General features: G+C 36.0%; 1 protein-coding gene across 11 annotated transcripts in view; it reads left to right on the forward strand.

Annotated features, from left to right (window-relative positions):
• The window catches only part of MTA3 (metastasis associated 1 family member 3), a 242,813-nt gene that overhangs the window by 86,196 nt on the left and 138,183 nt on the right, over positions 1-18,434 (forward strand). For all 11 annotated transcript variants that reach the window (XR_015802205.1, XR_015802203.1, XR_015802202.1 and 8 more), the window contains exons 10-14: positions 4,271-4,345; positions 9,109-9,167; positions 11,624-11,748; positions 12,568-12,719; positions 13,490-13,712. Coding sequence is in view for 7 of the 11 variants with exons in the window: in XM_088161230.1 (XP_088017356.1) it covers positions 4,271-4,345; positions 9,109-9,167; positions 11,624-11,748; positions 12,568-12,719; positions 13,490-13,712 (634 nt within the window). In the remaining 4 variants the exon portion in view is untranslated. The remainder of the gene's footprint in view (positions 1-4,270; positions 4,346-9,108; positions 9,168-11,623; positions 11,749-12,567; positions 12,720-13,489; positions 13,713-18,434) is intronic.

An 18,434-nucleotide genomic window follows, 5' to 3' on the forward strand; every position in this document is an offset into this window, starting at 1 on the left:
TCCTTCCAAGATAGAGTGCAGGACAGTGGGAGGAGGCTTGGCAATGAGCTGAGCTGTCTTTCCTTCATTTCCACAGATTTGAAATGGAACAGGTAATTGGATGAAGGTGGGAAGGGAAGGCTATTGTTTTTCTAAAGAACTGACGTTTCAATAGGTGTATTATAGCTGCATGCTTAATTTTGAGATTCCTGAGGGAGAAAATGTTCACTGCGTTCATAAGGTTGAAAGTTGCATCATGGCTGAAAGAGCTCTTCTAAGTTCAAGAAAATATTATTGAAAAATAATATTTATAGTTTTTTTAGAACATAAATCTTAATGTAAACTACATTTCTTGTTATTTATTATACTGACAAATGGTTCTCATTTGTAACTGTGCAATAGTTCAGGTGCTATGTATTCTAATTAAATGGTTCCTAATATATAATATTTGGCTTTTGAAAATGCTGTGAGCATATAGCATGTTTTATTGGCTTTTTATAAGCTGTGTCCTAACACAATTTGTGAGCGAGCTTGCAGAAGGCTTGTCTATGGTATTTATGAAGTATTTTTACTTTCTGTATAATTTCTGTGTTACCTACTACTACATTAAAGTGATGCAGTGTAGTAACGAGAGTTGTGTAACGAGAGAAGCATAATGAGAATTGCTTCTGCATTTGTAATATTCAAATGCTAGATATTTGAATGACTTTATTAGAAGCTGTTTACAATGTTCAAATTTTGTCTTGGATACCCTGATAAAATTTTGTCCTGATACCCTCCCTCCTTCACTAAATCTTCCTTCCCAAAGTGCAGCTATTTTCCCCTGATCTCTCCCAAAGCAGGAGACACACACAGATCTTGTGATAGCATTGCACAGCCTACTGAGGGCACCTTAACCGTGAGTCAGAGTGCAGCACAAATGGATGTGGGGCACTAATTAATTATAGCTTCATTTAGTTAGAATAGGGATACTATCTATTCTTAGTCGTTTCTTAAAATTTCTTTGGAAAAGCGTCATTTAAAAAACATCCTTAGAAGAACGTTTATTTTATATCTCAATTTATGTGGTACGAAGAACAGTGCAATCTATATTTAATTCTATGCAATTTGAAATCTTTCAGTTATGTTAGTCATTGTGTAGTCTTGGGATATCTTCATTTCTCTAGTGTAAAATTTGTGTTTTTACTTCCTGAGTAGCATTCTAAAAGTGCAGGGATTTGATAACACACATTTGCTTTTTAAGTAATCATCAAAAATAGTCCTTGGAGATTTAGATCATGGAAATGTGAAAAGTTTCTGCAAGGTGAGGTAGGCATAAATATGTAGCACGTAAGCAGTGATTTTCTAGAGTAATACTTTTATCTGTTACCATCCCTCTCTTCGGTGGTGAGCCATTGACAAATTTGCTTATTGCTAAGCATCTAAGTACTCTTAGATATGTTGTAAGAGCAAGGGCAAAGGAGATAATGAACTGATAGTGTATGTGTGAACTTGTTCAGATCTCCATGTAGGATCTAGTGATAAAATTAAAGTCTGCAGTGCCTGAGATTAAACTCCAACCTCAGCAGACCAATATTGCAGTGGTGCCACAGGACAGGCAAGAGAGTCACATTGCATGGCAGAAAGGGGTTGGTAGCAGTCTCCTGAAGCAGAAGGGTGATGTAGTACCTGCCTGAGTCATTACATCCCGGAGGAGTTGCCTTTTCTGAGCTGGCCCAGATTTGCAAGGCACAGCAGCTGCAATTGCAGCCCTTACATGACAGTTCTGTAAAGGGCAGATTCATTTACTTTTCCAGCAGTTACTGTGAACTGCCACTGTTTGATGTTCAATGTGCAGCTCAAGTATTAAGCTACAAACAGTAAATATTAGTAAACAAGATTGTTATAAATTAAATGGTGTAAAGGTCTTTACCTTTTTTTCATAGCTAGGAGATGCTCATTTGTAATCAAGTTACCAATCTAGCTTTTGAATAATAATTTTCATTGACTCTTATAGGAGAGGTTCTTCTATCTTTAAGACTCTGTGTGAATCCTAATCAAGATAAACCTTATAAGCTAATTCAATTTACTTGATGTGCTTGAATTATTTCACATCTGTCATCCCAGAGTAGTAGAATGGAAAAAGAATGGATATTTTATGTTCTCCAAATGTAACTATTTTCCTAACAGTAGGTTACATTTGTTAATTCTTAGTTTATCATTATCAGAAGTTTTCACAAATTTATAACTATTACATCTCAGGTATGGCAGGAAAAGCCTTGGTAATCCAGAATAGGAACTGTTTATAGAAAGCAGGAGCAACTGTTTTCCAGCTTTAGAAAATTGTGACAACGTTCTTAAAACTACCACATTCATTTTAGGATGATTTATAATCCTAAATTTTTCTTGCTGATCTGATTTGATTGGTCTATTTTTAGCCTGGAGAAACTTAAAGAAACTTAAAATTCTCCTCTCTCTGTTTTTATAGAGCTGGTAGCTTTTGCTAATTTTCTCCTGCAAAAACGTTGTGCAGATGTGCATATTTACTTTCAAGAACAGAATTTGGTAATGGCAATGCATTATTCTATGGCTGTTCACAGCTTCACTTCAGAGCATTAAATGCATAGGTAAATGGAATACAGATTATCCATACTCAGTCTATCAAACAGCTTTTCCAAGTTTTGAATCAAAGTGTAAAAGGATTACTGTTATTTGGTCCAAGCATCTTAATTGTCTTCCTTTAATTGCAGATGCCTACTGAGTGAATGAACATTCTGGTGTCACAGCCATAGTTAAAACAGATTAAAGTATCTTCTAGAGAAATGGCAAACGTTTGTAGTGTGATCATGCTAATAAATATTCAGGAATGAAAATAAATGGATATGCTAAAATGCACTAATTGACAATGGCAGGTGGTTGGGGTGAAGGCATTTCACCTGGATGCCAGGAGGAACATGGAGCTGGCACTGGAGAATCATTTCATCTGTCACCTCACACCAAACACATCTTCTTGTCATTGGCCTTTTTAAGGGAGGATTTCTCTCAAGGCATAATTTACCTGAGAAAGCAAAAGGAATTTAGGAACCTGAATTGTGCTACTACTTATTGGGACATCAGTCACACACTGCTACTTTTGGATCAAATGCAAATGTTCAGGGATTCACACACTGGGGCACACTTCTGACTGAACCTGAATCAAGCAGCTTGAAAAACTAGTGAGCTCCTTCATGCAGGGAGAGGCAGTTGGAGAAGGTGCTCCTCTGGTGTTTTAGGAATTTAACTAAAGGTGCAGGAAATTATTCTTTTGGATTAAGAAATGCAGAAAGCTGCCTAGTGGGGTCAGTAAGGTTGGAAAGATCAGTTTCCACACCTGTATTTTCTGGAACCTCCTAAACATCATCCTCATTTCTAGAAAGCAGATAATATTTGCATTAATGCATACCTCTAGAAAATATAACACACAAATTAGTAATGTTTCCAAGTTATGAAGAAAAATTGCATGAATTTTGGATTCGACATTCTAATTTAAATTATCGAAAGACATTGTGGAGTTAAATAGATTATTTAGTGATAATTAAAAATGATTGCCTAATTTTCTCCCCTACACTTAGGTTAACACATTTTTATTTTACTGATGAATATGGGCATCCAACATAATTTTCATGATCAAAGTTACCTTGTTTGTACAGAGATTTTTGTGAAATATTTATTGTCAGTATCACTCTTGTTGCTCAGGGTAACATTTGTCCCTCGCATTCTTTTGTTTCTTGTTAAGAGTTGAGAGCATGTGGGAGTTTATGCAAAGCTAGTGGTAATGTATGAGCAGCTGAGTTGTCATGGGTCATGAAAAATCTGTGAACTAAGTATGGTATCCTTTGTATTTTTTAAGAGTAAAATTATCATGACACTCGAACACAGTCTTGTCAAGATGATTTCTTTTAGTCCTAACGTTATTCTCTTTATAATAGAGATATTACCTACCACCCTGTTTCCTGATGGGAATCTGCATTGTTTTGATCATTTTGTTTAACTATATGGCATAAATTTATTCATACATTTATTATGAATAAATTAGATTTAGATTTGGATGTGTGATACTGTAATTCTGCTTAGTTCTTAACTACAAGGAAAGGTTGTGTATTATTAATTGCAATATGTGTTTGTTTGCATATGGATTCTAATGCAGTTATTTTATACATTCAGGTTTTAGTATTTGTCTCAACTATAGTTGATTTTTACATGTGTTTAACAAGAAGTGGACGTTGCAATTTCGTGGAACCGCTTTAACTTGTAACAATCAAATGTTTTTCAGCTCCCTTGGAAGTCGCTGACTAGCATCATTGAGTATTATTACATGTGGAAAACCACTGACAGATATGTGCAGCAGGTAATTTAATTTATTTTTGAATGAACCAGTCTGAGACATTCTTTAAAAAAGTAATCCTGTTAAAGCATAAAAATCTGTCTGTGTTCTTGAAAAGGTATTTGATGGGAGGCCTAAGGTAATATTTTGAGGTATAGACCAGTGGTTCTGTGCTGTTACAGACTGCGTTGTCACATCCTCTGATGCCTGCTGTACATCCCATAGCTGTGAAGAGCTTTTTAACCTATTTGTGTGCTGGTTTGAAGCAATGGGGTTCCTGGTTCCTCTGCAGTAGGGGATCAGACCAAATGGGCCACAGAGCAAATGGTTTATTTAGGCTGTGAAGCTCTGCCATGGGACTGAAGGAAGCAGAAAAATACATTGTGTTAGTGGCTGCTGGTGTTATGAACCTTTTATTGGTACTTCTGGACAAAACATTACTTTGGCATTACCAGCATTTCAAAATTGGGACCGTTCTGCACACAGTGGATGTGTTCCCTTCTGATTGAATGTTCAACTGTTTGAATTGCTCTGGAGCAAACATGTTAGGATTATATTGGATCCCAATACTGGGATATTTTTAGCAGCTTTAGCCAAAATGTCAGTGATGGTGCTTTTTATATACTCTACTCTTTATATATTTGCTCCCTGATTTAGACATAAAATACTTTAAAAGACTCCATTTTAATTTCTTATTTAATGTTTAAGCTTGTAGCTCCTTTATTTGCTGCATAATTAATGGTGATGTTATGCACAGTGTATTGAAAATATTTTTTATGCTGTAATAATTACAGCTGTACTGTTAGATGGATCTTTGGACTTGTTTCAGATTAAATATATCAGGGATGATTACTTAAAGTTGTTCTGGTTTGTTTGAAATGGTTTCTACATCATCTTGTTAGGGTATGGAAGGTAAGGGAAAGGTCTTTTACCTCATGGTAAAATCTTGGAGTATCACTAGGACATTTTAGTCCTTTAGACTTTAGGCATTTAGTTTGGATAATACAAATAGAATATCATATGTTCCATATAAAGGCATGTTCTTCTAGATTTGTCAACATTTATTTCACTTTTAACCCCCTTTTTTCCACTGTTAATTTTTATGCTAGAAAGGTGCTGTGAACAGATTTGCTGTGCATCTTGTCAGATCTTAATGGTTGGGCAACAGATTATCTTTAAGATAAAAATGTGACTTTTTTTTCTAAAATACTTGCTCTGGAGTGGCTGGTGAAAGACTAAGAATCCTTTTGTAGTTCTCTAGAGCTTTCTTATGATCGTGTTGCTACAATGATCAAGGTGTGTGTGTGTTAAGATTGCATATCCTTTCACAGGATTGGGGTTTTTACAGGAAAATCACATAGGCTTTATGGTTATCTGCAAATTGAATGCTCTTGTAAATGCCTGTGTCTTAGTTGTAACTAAATAAACTTCCAGGGTTCTGGGTTTTTTTTCCCCAAAAAAGAACAAGCAGTGATAATTGAATGTTGTTCAGGGAGAAAATGTATTCCATAATAAAGTGGCAATTTCAGAGTCATTCATCTCTAAATCTCATGCTTGGTGGGAATAGGAAGATGAAAAAGGTCAGTGCACATACTTGAATCTTAAAATACAATCTCTGAGTTCTAGATTGGCGTGATTTAATATGAAAAATTGCTTTTAGCTATCTTTATTTCTTTGTGTGAATTGGCATAAGAAAGGTTTCTTTACCGTAATTGTTACTAAAAGTTATTCTTGCTAAGTTATAGGTGTGGTGATTTAATGGCAATGGAGGTACTGCTACCACCTTGCTTTGAGAACATCTTCCCTCAGTCAAAGCAAACAGAAGATATGTTAAAGGTCTCTGAACTTCCTACCAAAACTAATTCAGCCTTGGCTAACCATTCCTGATGATAGGACATTTCTCATGACCACTACATGATACATAGTGTTTGAGGAAGGCCAGGTTTAGATTGTTTCATTCTACTGAATGAAAACTTATTAGTGATGTTCTCCGTGAAAGTCCGATTCAATGGGAAAAGACTTTATTGAGACTTTGTAAGAGGAAAAAACTGAACGTATTAAATGGTAGCTAAATTGGTCTACTGAAACAATATATTACATTTCCCTCTCATTTATTTATTTCCACTGTTGAAAACACTGCTAATTTAGGGAAGTGGTCATTTCTTGGAATATTTGTAAGTTGATATTCCTAAAAAAAAATTCTTAAAACCCATAAGCATTCATTTTCAATGCTAGTTCATTAGAAGCAGTAGACCCCAGGTGAGAAACTGGGTTAGTGTAGTTTGACCTCCTCTGCAATGCAGTCTGTAAGACCTGTTTGAAATACTGTTTAAGATATAAATTTTTTTTCCAGGTAAAGCATCAACTCTCTTTGTTACATTGCTCCACTAATTTATTACTTTGCTCCAGGGGATTTGTTACAAACTGGTGCTTTGTTTCTTGTCTATATATTTTCAGTTTCAAATTCCAGCTTTTACCAGTTCTATCTGTAGATTTCAACAGACAGAGGTTTCATCTCAGAAACTGCAACTCTTGGTAGTTTTCTTTCTGCATCCTTTCCTCTCTCTCAGTACTTAGAGTTTATGTCAGTGAGAATTGAAGCTGTGACATGTTCTGTTGCTTTTAGAGACCAATGTTAGCCATAGTTTTAATGTATAAAGATATAGCTTATACTGAAATGCCATTGATGATTTTTTTAGAAGGCAGTATCTCATTCACTTTAGTAAATAAGGGAGAAAAGCAATTGTTAAATGGCATTCCTTACAACCCCCATGCCAGTACTAAAAGTATACTAAAATTTAATTAATGTGTATATAGTCACTTCTCATTGACAATGCCATCAGGGCTTAATACAGCTTCCTAGACATGCCTTTACATTCTGACAATGCTTCAGGGCTACTTTCCTCCTTTCTTGCCCCTGATTGTATTTTCTCTTTTGCTTGTGGTAGGTGTGCAGTGAGATTTACTGATTGGTTTTGTAGAATGGAGCCAGTTTATTAGGAAGCTCTGAGGAAAGTGTGCTAACCCCTTGCCTGGTAGTTTGACATGCTTCTTTCAGGGTAAAAAAAAATTCTATATTGTTGGATGTAATATGAAAACCAACGAGAGACAGTTGTGGAAAACCTGTGCCCTGCTGTTAAGCAGAGGGAGTTCACCCTTGAGAGCTCCTCTGCTGGGACTGTGAAATGTTCTCAGACTAAAAACTATCAGTTTATGAGACCTGGAGCACTGTGCTGCTGCTATTCTTTCTCCTTGCTCTTGTAAAAACTGACCCAAGCAGGCAGAGCAGACCGTGTTTGCATTTTTCTATGGGCCCACTGAAGATAGAGCCAAGCCTGGCACTGGAGAAGGATTGCAGCTGTACCAGCAGTGTCATCTGTAGCTCCAAACAACTGGGCATCTGTGAACTGCAAAAAGCTGTAAGGAAAAAAACCTCTTCTGGAGATAAATAGAAAAGAGCTCTCATATTGCATGGGAATTAATTAATGGTGGCATGGACTGATTAGAAGTCTATTTGTTACACATTACTCCTTAAAGATGCAATTTTTATAAGTGTGAGTTTTATAAATGGACAACGCAGAGGCAACTTAATGAAATGGAAAAGAGCAGCAGTTTACACCAGGAGGTTTGGTCAGACTGCTGGGCCAGTAAAGCTGAATAACCCTGTAACTCACCTCATGGCTCAGGCAAGGCACTCTCAGAGCAGAGCCATCTAATGGTAGTTTTCTCAAGGTGGGAAATATTTTCCTGGATTATAAACCTTGCAAAAGTTGGTTATCAAAAAGCAGGAGTACAGCAGAGAGAAGTGGCTATTGTAGGTGAAATGAAGGACTGAATTTAATCACCTGATTAAGACAGGTAGTACTGATTTATTATTGCTGGATATAAATGCATCTCCTCCATTTTTTTATCCTCTGTAATGAAATTGACCATGTTTCAAATCCTTTTCTGTCTTGTCTTTTTCTTTTTTTTTCTCTCAAGTGAACAAAAATAACGTCTTGAGCACTGAAAGTGCAGGGAAATAATGTTTTTTCTTCATCTTTTACATACAAATGTTTTGGATAGCCTGTAGACACCTGAACTCTGTATTTTTTGTACCATTGCTGAGAAAACTGTTGTCTTAGTTACTTTTATAATATATGGCAATAACTAAAACTTCTCAACATTATAGAAATGCAAAATGGTTTGAGTTTATTGCAAGTATGAAGAAAGTAACGATTTAGTAAATTCACAGACTATCTTGACAATTGTATAACTGTCCTGTTACTGTGATGTTCCTGAGCCACAGTTTTGATGGCATTTACAGCTAGTAAGTGTTTAGTTATTTCTAAGAGTCAGTGGACTTTATTGTTACTTGTACTGTGTTATAAAAGCTCAGCCTCAGTCTGGACACAGCAGAAGCAGAAGTTTTGTTACATGACTGATGAAGAACACAATTTCATTCATTTGGTTTCTACATAATTCTGCAATGAGGGATAACCACAATGTTGTACATGTTCATATAGATGTAATTTATATGAACTGGAACTGTCATTTTTGGCAGTTTTGTTGTCATGTGTGATGCCTGTGAGTTTTATTGGGAAGGACAGCATATTGTGTTTTCAAACTAATAATATAAATTGAGAACTTGTTTTTCATTATTTTCATTGTGTAGATTTCTATACTTGTTTTGGAGGCTCTTGTGAAATCACAAAATAGAAATAATTTTAAGATGTATTGTGTATAGTTTTATGAAATGTCATACCTTAATATAATAAAATATTTTAATGTGTTTATTTTTCAACTAGAAACGTCTGAAAGCAGCTGAAGCAGAAAGTAAATTGAAACAAGTATACATCCCCACCTAGTGAGTATAACAACAAAGTAATTTTTTTTGAGTAATATACAGGTAAAATTGAAACAGTAACATGCATGGTATTTTCCTAGTTATATCCTTAATTGTTACTTTCACAGGATTTGTTATATGCAGAGATATAATCAGAAAATGATTGAAACGCTTGTCTTAAGTGAAACCTTCTTACTTTACTGATCTCTTTGTTTTCGATCTGCAATCTTTTTGTCTGGAATAAGAAGTTTTACAAAGGCTTATCCAGTGCTGCCTGTGGGCTGTTTACATGCAAGAAGAGCCTATTAATTTAAAAATCAGATTTTCCAAAATAATCTCTTCCAAATTCCTGTAGCACAACACTTCATATTTGTGTAAATGCAATATTTCAAAATAGAAATAGTTACATAAAATAAAATCAGATAATTTCCCATTACAGTTTTATCTGGCTGATAAAATCTGTTCTTCATATAGAGACAAGAGATGTTCTGGTTCTAAATTAAAGGTAGCACACAGCCCCAGACTTTCTATCTATGATCATGTGCTATTAATGCAATCTTGTTTTCTTCTGAGGGATTTTTGATCTATATTTCTTTTGTATTTAAGCTGGATGCTATATATGCTTCTGTTAACATGTGGTTTGCAGAAAAAAACCTAAAATCCCTCCTATATAGTCATAATTTCCTGAATATTATGACAAGGAAAGGATTACAAATCACTTTTTTCTAAGCTTTCTGTGGGTATATTCAATTTACTTATATTTGAACTTCCTGTTGTTGTGAGTGTTTGTATAACAACTAGCTTTTCTCTCTTAAAAAGATGTAACAATGAAAGCAGTAGACTGTTAAATTAATTATTTTAATCTTAGAACAGATTTTTTGAGTTTTGAAGCTCACATCTCTAATAAGTCACACTGTTTAAAAGAAGCTAAAATTGCTAGTATGAGTGTTCCCTAACAGACAGATGAGTGGCTGCTTTAGGAAAACCATAAGGTGCTCAGTCTTTACATTATGCTTTTTTCAATTTAATTTCCTTGGTCCTTGTGGACAGTTATGGATTTTCAATATGTTCGCAGTAGGGACCAGCTGTATTGGATGACAAAATGTGATTCAAAATGTGGGATTTTTGTGCTTTTGTCTTACTGCCTCCATTTCAAGACAAAATCCCTAGTCAACAGTAGGAGGATGGTAGGACTTCTCAAGTCTTTGCTGTCTGTGGTAGTCATGGGATTGCTAAATGCCCTGCTTCAAGACTGATTTATTGCATTTGAAATCTGAGTAGAATTGATTCTCGAAGCTGAGTACCTTTTTGAACTTGATCATTAGGTTTTTCTTGTAAATGCGAGGTTCTGTCCTTAATACCAGAGAGTCCCTTTCAATTCATGGCTTTTCTGAAAGGTAACTAAGCAACAAATCATAATGTGGAAGACTTAATTGTCTTTCAGTCTCTTCTCCTGTACCTTGAGCCCAGGATAAAGAATATGTGGAAATTGTAAAATTGGCTCTTTCTGATATAGTGAAAAGGAGAAGGTGGGAGACAGACTTGTTGGCATTTGAAATAGAGACTTGAAACAGCAAAGGTTACTCCAGTTGTCATTTTAAATTTTCTTGAATATATTTTATGCTACCTAAAGTGACAAATAATTATCTCAGGAATCAATGTATCCAGCCTTGCATTGTATTGAGGGTAATTAAGATTCACAAAGTGGAAACTCTGGAAATATTGCACTTAATCTAGTGAGGAGTATATTAATGCTCTCAATTAATTAACCTGTTAAGTCCTACTTCACTGAAGTATTAGAAGTTACAATAATTACAAGAATGATATAGTATAATGATAATTAAAAAACCAAACAGAAATATCCAAAAACAATTAGTTACCTTGCTCAGAGAAGAAGTAGTTCAGAAGAAAACTGAGACAGAACAAGCTGATATATGGGTGAGTTTTGCCATGGTTATAAGGCATCTGTATTACTGTGTGTACTTCTTTTTCAGACTGTTTTAGGCTGTTTGACCCTTTCCTGGGATGAACAACCCAGTAGTTTGGAGTATTAGATGTAGATGTGGTCTTACAGGCACTGTTGCTACTCTTGTTATACTTCACACAAAGTCCATCCTCAGCTGGTAAAGCCTTATCTATTGACTAGAACCACCTTCTTAAATTCCATGCTGTCAGACTTTTGTTAATGCTTTGACCCTGAGACTTGGTCTTTTATGAGCTTGCCAAGTAGCTTAGACCATGTGAGCACAATAAAGAGCTGTAAATTGGAGTATCAGGGCAGCTCTTAACATAGCAAGTGTCTGACAATGCTGAAAATAATAGAGGAGTACAAAAATTAGTCTTGTTGTTTAGAGAAGATTATATAGATGTTAGCACACATCAGAATTTCAGAATTAGATTGTCTTCATGTTGACTAACCAGTTAATAAAACGACCTTTTTTTTTTTTTTTTCAACTTTTAAAAAAATGTATTTAAAGCAATAAGCCAAATCCCAATCAAATATCCAGCAACAATGGGAAACCTGCTGCAGTCAACGGAGCAATGGGAGCCTCTTACCAGGCACAAGCCACAGTAATAGGTCGGGCTTGTGAAAGCTGTTATAGTAAGTAAATATATTTTTTAATGTCTCAAGAGTTTGGGTGAATCTTAATATGTGTTGTTAAAAAAAATGGTATGTACTTTTGTTAGCATGTGACAGAGGGTAATTTGCAATTACTCTTAGGGAAGAAATAACATTAAAGTATTCAAATTGCTTGATGATTTATTTTTTAACAATTCATAAGGCATAGAAAGTTTAAGTAGTATAATATGATGGCATTGATCTATTCTTTCTTTACCTTCATAAAGCTAGATTCAAATTTATTTTTGGGTTTCCTTTAAGGCTGCAAGGTTTTTGAGCTGCTCTCTTTTCTCTGAATGATTTTGGGGGTGTTTCCCCCCTCTGTTGTTATTGGGGAACGTGGGGAGGACTGTTGTTTATTTCTAGCATTTTGTGCATTTCTGATAATTTTTGTTGGGCTTCTTGAAATAGTAGCCTTTAACAGAGGTTATATGAGAGCAGATAGAAAGTCCAACTTAATAAGCCTTCCAGGGTGAGATTAGAAATAGTGGGTTTTTATTTGGTTTTGTTTTGTTTTTTTTCTCTGGAAGAAAATCTCAGCAATAAAAAGTCTCTGGATTGAAATTTATTATAAAAGCATTTCCAAAATTTCCATTTGGAGCTGACTTCTGTGATGCTTTTGTAAAAAAATAAAGCAACAAACAGTCCAAATTCTTACTTCTTGTGTCAAATATATTAAATATTAATCCATCCAGTGCTCTGATAAGTTATGGCCATATGTAGTCATTTATTACAGCATTTGGGTTGATGGCAGTGAATGTGGCATGCCCCAGTTCACCTGTGCTGCTTTCTCCTCCGTAGCTCCGCAGTCTCACCAATGGTATTCTTGGGGCCCTCCTAATATGCAATGTAGGTTGTGTGCATCTTGCTGGATTTATTGGAAGAAATATGGTGGCCTGAAAATGCCCACACAGACAGATGAAGATAAACTGTCTTCCAGCCAACCTACAGAGGTAGGATTGTGTAGACAAACTTCTGTAAAACAAAACATGGTGCTTTCACAAGACTGTTGTGATTTGATTATTTAATGGAGTGATTTTTGTATATGTATTCAGCTTTGGTATTACAAAACTCAGTTCATGAATCCTTTTTCTTGTCACTGTAAGGGTAGGGAGCGGCAAAAACCACGATAACATGGGCTTTATTCAGAAAGCAGAAGAAACGATTTATTGCAGGAGTAGACACATTTTTATAGGCTGGTTTGCTGAAGCAAAGATAGAATAAGTTTATTGGTTTAAGGAAGGCAACACTTCTTGTAAACATGCTTTTATCAAAATATTATTTTTTTTTATGCACTTTTCCTGTCTATAACACCAGGTGCTAAACTTTATTTTTTTTTCTTCTGTTTTCCTTTGAGTAGCTTGGGAAAACTCAAACTGCTGTTTTCCCTGACTTTTACCAGTATCTACATTTTCTGTGTTAAGTAGAACTGTACAGTGCTCAGACCTTGCCATATCTTTATTTGACTACTTCTTGTATAAACAAGCATGTGCTTCCTGCATTTTTGGTGTACAAACGTCATTTTGTCAGTCAAATGGCCTCTGAAACGTTAAATATCCCATTTAGAATGGAGTCGTACACCCGTTCTCAGCAGAGTTTTTTGCTGCGTGGTTTTTAGGCGTGTTGTCGGTGCAGTTCTTTTCTCGTTGGTGTGATCTGGTCCACCTGGGGGCCGTTTGTGTGCAGTGACTGAGCCCCTGTGCTGTGTGCGTTCCCTCCGCAGGAGCCGCCCGTCCGGACTCACCTGTCGCGCCAGGCCACGCAGGGCACCCCGGTGCGGAACACGGGCAGCCCCAAGTCGGCGGTGAAAACTCGGCAGGCGTTCTTCCTCCACACCACGTGCTGGACAAAACTGGCCCGGCAGGTCTGCAAAAACACCCTGCGCCTGCGGCAGGCAGCGCGACGCCCCTTTGTCCCTATTAACTGTGCTGCCATTAAGGCAGAATGTAAGATGTTTTTTTAATTCTTAGTTCTGTGTGCTGTGCTTCCCACCCATTTTTTTGTCTTTTAATTTTATTTTCTTTTTCAATAAACATTTCTTGTCTATACGCTTTTGCTTTTCTTTTTTTTTTTTTCCCTCATTTGTCCAGCATATCACTGACACGTTGGATAAAGTCTGGTTGCCTTGAACAGATCTTAGGCTGTGGAAACATTTCAAATTAATTAAAAAGGGGAGAACTACTACCTCATCCACTTTCAAAAAGTGCCATTAACAAAAATGGGGGGCAGGAAGGGAATATCAGTGCCATGACATACATTCTTCCTACTAGGCAGGATGAAAGAAGTGTGCTTTTCTGTTGTTTTTTAATTAATTTCCTGAGCAGAACCTATAGATCTGTACATGTTGTACTTTTATTCAGTGAGGTTGGTCAAAGAATCGGGCGCTGGGGCTTCATAATTTAAATGTGGTGTGCAATACAATCCTTTGTCACTGTGACAATCAGATGTTGGTGATAGCCACGTTTATTATTACATCATAGTTCCATCATTTTGGTTTTCTCTGTTCCAGTTTTAAATTTTAGTTCTAAATAAACTTCTGGATTATGATTGTTCTCTTTATAGCCAAAATATAAATACCTGATGAGTTTCTAGCAGTATGACAAAAGGCTATGAGTTTTTGTAGATAGCGACAGTAAGCCTCTTCACCTGCATTTGTGTGTAAATTCTGCTGCAAAGCCACTGAATATTTCAACAGCTTTTGTATCTGCACTGGGCACATTGTTTTACTGTTCACACTGTCTGGCTAAGATTCCCACTCTTCCATAGATACAGTTCTTGGAGCAGATGCTTGGTATTCCAGGATGAGCCATGCTGGCTCATTGCATTGTCTGTCAATTGTATTAGAATTGAAGAGAACTTTTAAGACCATTAGATGTGGTGTTTATAAGCATGTTCACTAGATTAACACTAAACGTTTTCCCAGCACACTTACTTGCAATGCAGATGATGTCTGCATTGTTTATAAGAAATTTACTCCATGGAGGCTTAAAATCTGATTTTGAGTAATTATTTGCCCTTTATGTACTTTATGACCAGCCATTGCGCATATGCAAACCCTTCACCTACTTCTGCAGTACACCAGAATTTGTTGAATATTTCTGTTCATTGCCCTTGTCTAATTTTTTAATTGTTCTTTTGGTCATTTTCTTTCTTCTTTTAATACTATGCAAGTCAGGAACAATTTTCAGATTTCAGGAAATCATATGTCGACTGTATGAATAAAATGAGTTGTTCTTCATGGAAGAAGTATGTCTAAGGCTGGATTAGGATTATATTTTTAATCTTCAATCCAAAATTAAAGTTACTTTCTGAGAGGAAGGTATTGTACCTTTAAATTTATGTTTCTGCTGAATCATGGAGGAAAATTTAGGAGTTCACTTGAACCTTATATCTTTTTCTCCGTATGACTGTTTTTTCTCCCTCACTACAGTAAAAAAATTCGAAAGATCAAACTTTTGTTTAAGGAGAAGAAAGAAGAAAAAATTTTCATCCAACTGTTAATCATCATACTAAACACGTGTTCAGCCTTAAAAGAGGAGTGAAAAGTTGAGCTTTTCAGCAGGAAATAGTCATTCTTGCTTCAGACTGGCAGTGCTGTTTCTTTTTGTTTCTTTCAGTGAAAGAATTCTACATCAGATTAATGGCAAGAGTAGAAAGACATTTTTTTCCCCTGTAGTGTTGGTCTTCCATTATTATTTTTGCTTAAAGCAAATTTTGCACCTCATGATTTTATCTCCTTGAATTCTGATGCTTCGTGATTAGACCTAAGATAAGTTGAAGAAAAAAGGTCACAATTGTTAATGGTTTTTGAACACAGCATTAAAATAATGTTCTAATGGTGGAAACCAAATTATACCTCAACTAATTTAAGTCATGTTTCTTTGTACACATACACATATCCACAATCCATGTTCTGTTTCTGGCAATCTCTCTCTTTCTGTGGAATCATTACAGTGCTCTCACCTGCATTGTCATTGTCGTATTCTTGCTCTAGTAAAGGTAAAAAAGTAAAGAAAAAAAGTGTTTTGTAGTTTTATTGTAACTAAATAGTCCCTCTTTTCCTGAGAATGCCCTGAATCCTCTTCTAATGGTATCTTGAAGCAAATAATTTTTAGATTTTTAAACAAGATCCTTAATTAGCAGTCATGATGTCCTATACTGGATCCACTGACTATTTACAGTATTGGATAAATATCTGTGTTCGTGTTAGAAATGTTACAGTCATGCTTAACCTGGCCAGAGTACCAGGTCACCCATGATGTGATATGGAATGAGATGGTTACAATGCCCAAGAACTGATTTGGAATTTGTTTTCCATGTTGGTTTGCTGAAACTTCAATCAAATGGCTCCTTAGATGCTTTGTCAGACTCACCTGACTCTGTGTGCGCCAAAGCAGTTCTTGAAAATGTCACTGCATTTCCCAACTATATTGCATTAGGCACCATAACAACACTCAGAAACCATAAAATCTGAAGGCAGAAGGATTGCTGGGGCACTTATCCCAGCTGCATACCAGGTTTTATGCCCGTTTAGTCTTGTGCAATTTGTTGGAGTGCCAGGTTGTAAATGAAACTGATTCCCAGCTCTGAGAAAGACTGAACAAGCGTGTCAGAGCTCAGCCATAAAATAAATTGTTATTTGCATTCCACCTGTGTACCTGAATGCATCTGCAGGTACTTCTGGTGTCTTGGAGGGGTATGGAGGCTTCTGGGAATGATAACCAAAGACCCAAGCATCTTTTAGGTGAAAACCAGGTTTTGACAGAGCATTTGCTCTTATTGAATGTCCACCCACATCCTCTCCCTCAGCCCATTATATCCACTGGCAGAAAACAAGGTCCTATTCTGTGTTCTTTATTCCTTCAGATAGTGCAGATAATTAGATTTTCCTCATTAACAAAGCCTGTAGCATGACCCCTGCTCAGATGCCAGCAGGAGGGAGTGGAGATGATGCATTTACATCCCAGTTCAATCTTGGGATGGCCACCAGGAGGTTGAGAAGGCACAGCACCTCCTGCTAGGAGCACAGCCCATCATGGAAAGCTCAAACCTTGTTCTGCCTGAACTTAATAGACTCACTGTGGTTGGTGACAATAAACGTGTCTGATGGTTTTTCAGGAATAATTAGAATTGGGGAACTTCTTTGGTAAGATGAAATTCTTGTGGTCTAAATCTCATGCTCTACCACCTTTTTAATTTGAATGTACTGCATGTTTTTTCAGAAAGTTAAGCAAGACCATCCTGTCTGGGGAAGGTCTCTTAACTAGAGAAAAGCAAAGTGAGCATTCTTCTCAACAGTCCCTGACGAGACTGCATCTGTTTGCAGCTCTCAGGCAGGTTGATAAATGCCTGGCAGTGAGCCATGTGTCTGTAAACATTATTGCACCAGCACAGGGAGATTTTTGAGGGATTTTTTTTTTTTTCATTGCTTGGATATGGCTTTATGACTATAACTATATGTATTAATTATAGTAATTTAGACCTGGATAACCACATCCTGTGCAGACATGATTGTCAAAATGTTTTCAGTGCATGGTAATATGTTATCTGTATAATATATGTATAGTTATCTGGAAATGGATATACTGATCACGATGAAAATTTATCATACTTTTAAATCCTCAGATTTATTAACAAATATGGTGCATAGTACTTGCTAGTGCTCTAGTTTGATGAAACAAAGACACGTGAAAACAGTAGGATATGAAAAATGTTACTGATTTGTCTTTATAAGCATAAAGCTACCCATTCATCTGAATTGAGTAACATTTATGGGTCTTGGTTCACAAACTATGTTTTGCATCCTTGATTTTGATAGCTATGGAAGAGCTTTTAGCTGTTTCAGATGAAAATATTTTTTCATGAATGAAATTTGTGCCAGATTTTAATAGCCAGCAAAATAATTAACAGAGCATATTATTTTTTCCCAAAGTTTCTAAGAAGAATACAATTGGGGGAATACAGTACATTCATTTAGATGATCTGCATTTTGACAGAGATATGATGGAATGTCAAAGAGAAATAACTTGCTAATGAGTCTCTCTAAGCTTAAGATATCTACAAATATAGTTTTTTAAAAAAGAAAATAATTAGAAAATACTTTTATAGCTAAAAGCACAGCCTCATTTATTATCATCTTCTTGGCATTACTGATTTCATTCACCTCTGTAATGCCCACATCAGTCACCATGCTTGACAGCTTTAAAGCCTCATAAAAATATGTTTCACACTCTGGTTTGCAATGTTATTTCCTAGACTTTTTCTAGTTGTGCTGTATCCTCTTTAGGGTTATGGTGCCTCAAATTATGTGCACTTTGTGCACTTCAAGATAGAGATTTCCCATGATTTGGAAAGTCATGTTTTCTATTTTGCTATTCTCATGATTTCTAACATTCTGATTTGATTTCTTTTTAGTATTGTCTAGATATTTTTAGACAACCGTTGACGCTGACTCCATGAATACTCTTCTGCTTTGTGATGGTGTAGGAGCCATCATTATATCTATACATTACTGTTATTTTAACCTTTCAGAATTCATTTACATGCATTGCTTGATGCTGCTCCTATCCTTGGCTATCAGTTTTAGCTTTGATTTTGCTCAGAAATTTATCAGGAAATTTTAACTCTTTAATTGCCTCTTTTCCTGCCCTTTCATAGTTGAACAGCAC

This window comes from Sturnus vulgaris, chromosome 3 (assembly GCF_052056855.1).
Source record: "Sturnus vulgaris isolate bStuVul1 chromosome 3, bStuVul1.hap1, whole genome shotgun sequence".
NCBI classification, from domain to species: domain Eukaryota; kingdom Metazoa; phylum Chordata; class Aves; order Passeriformes; family Sturnidae; genus Sturnus; species Sturnus vulgaris.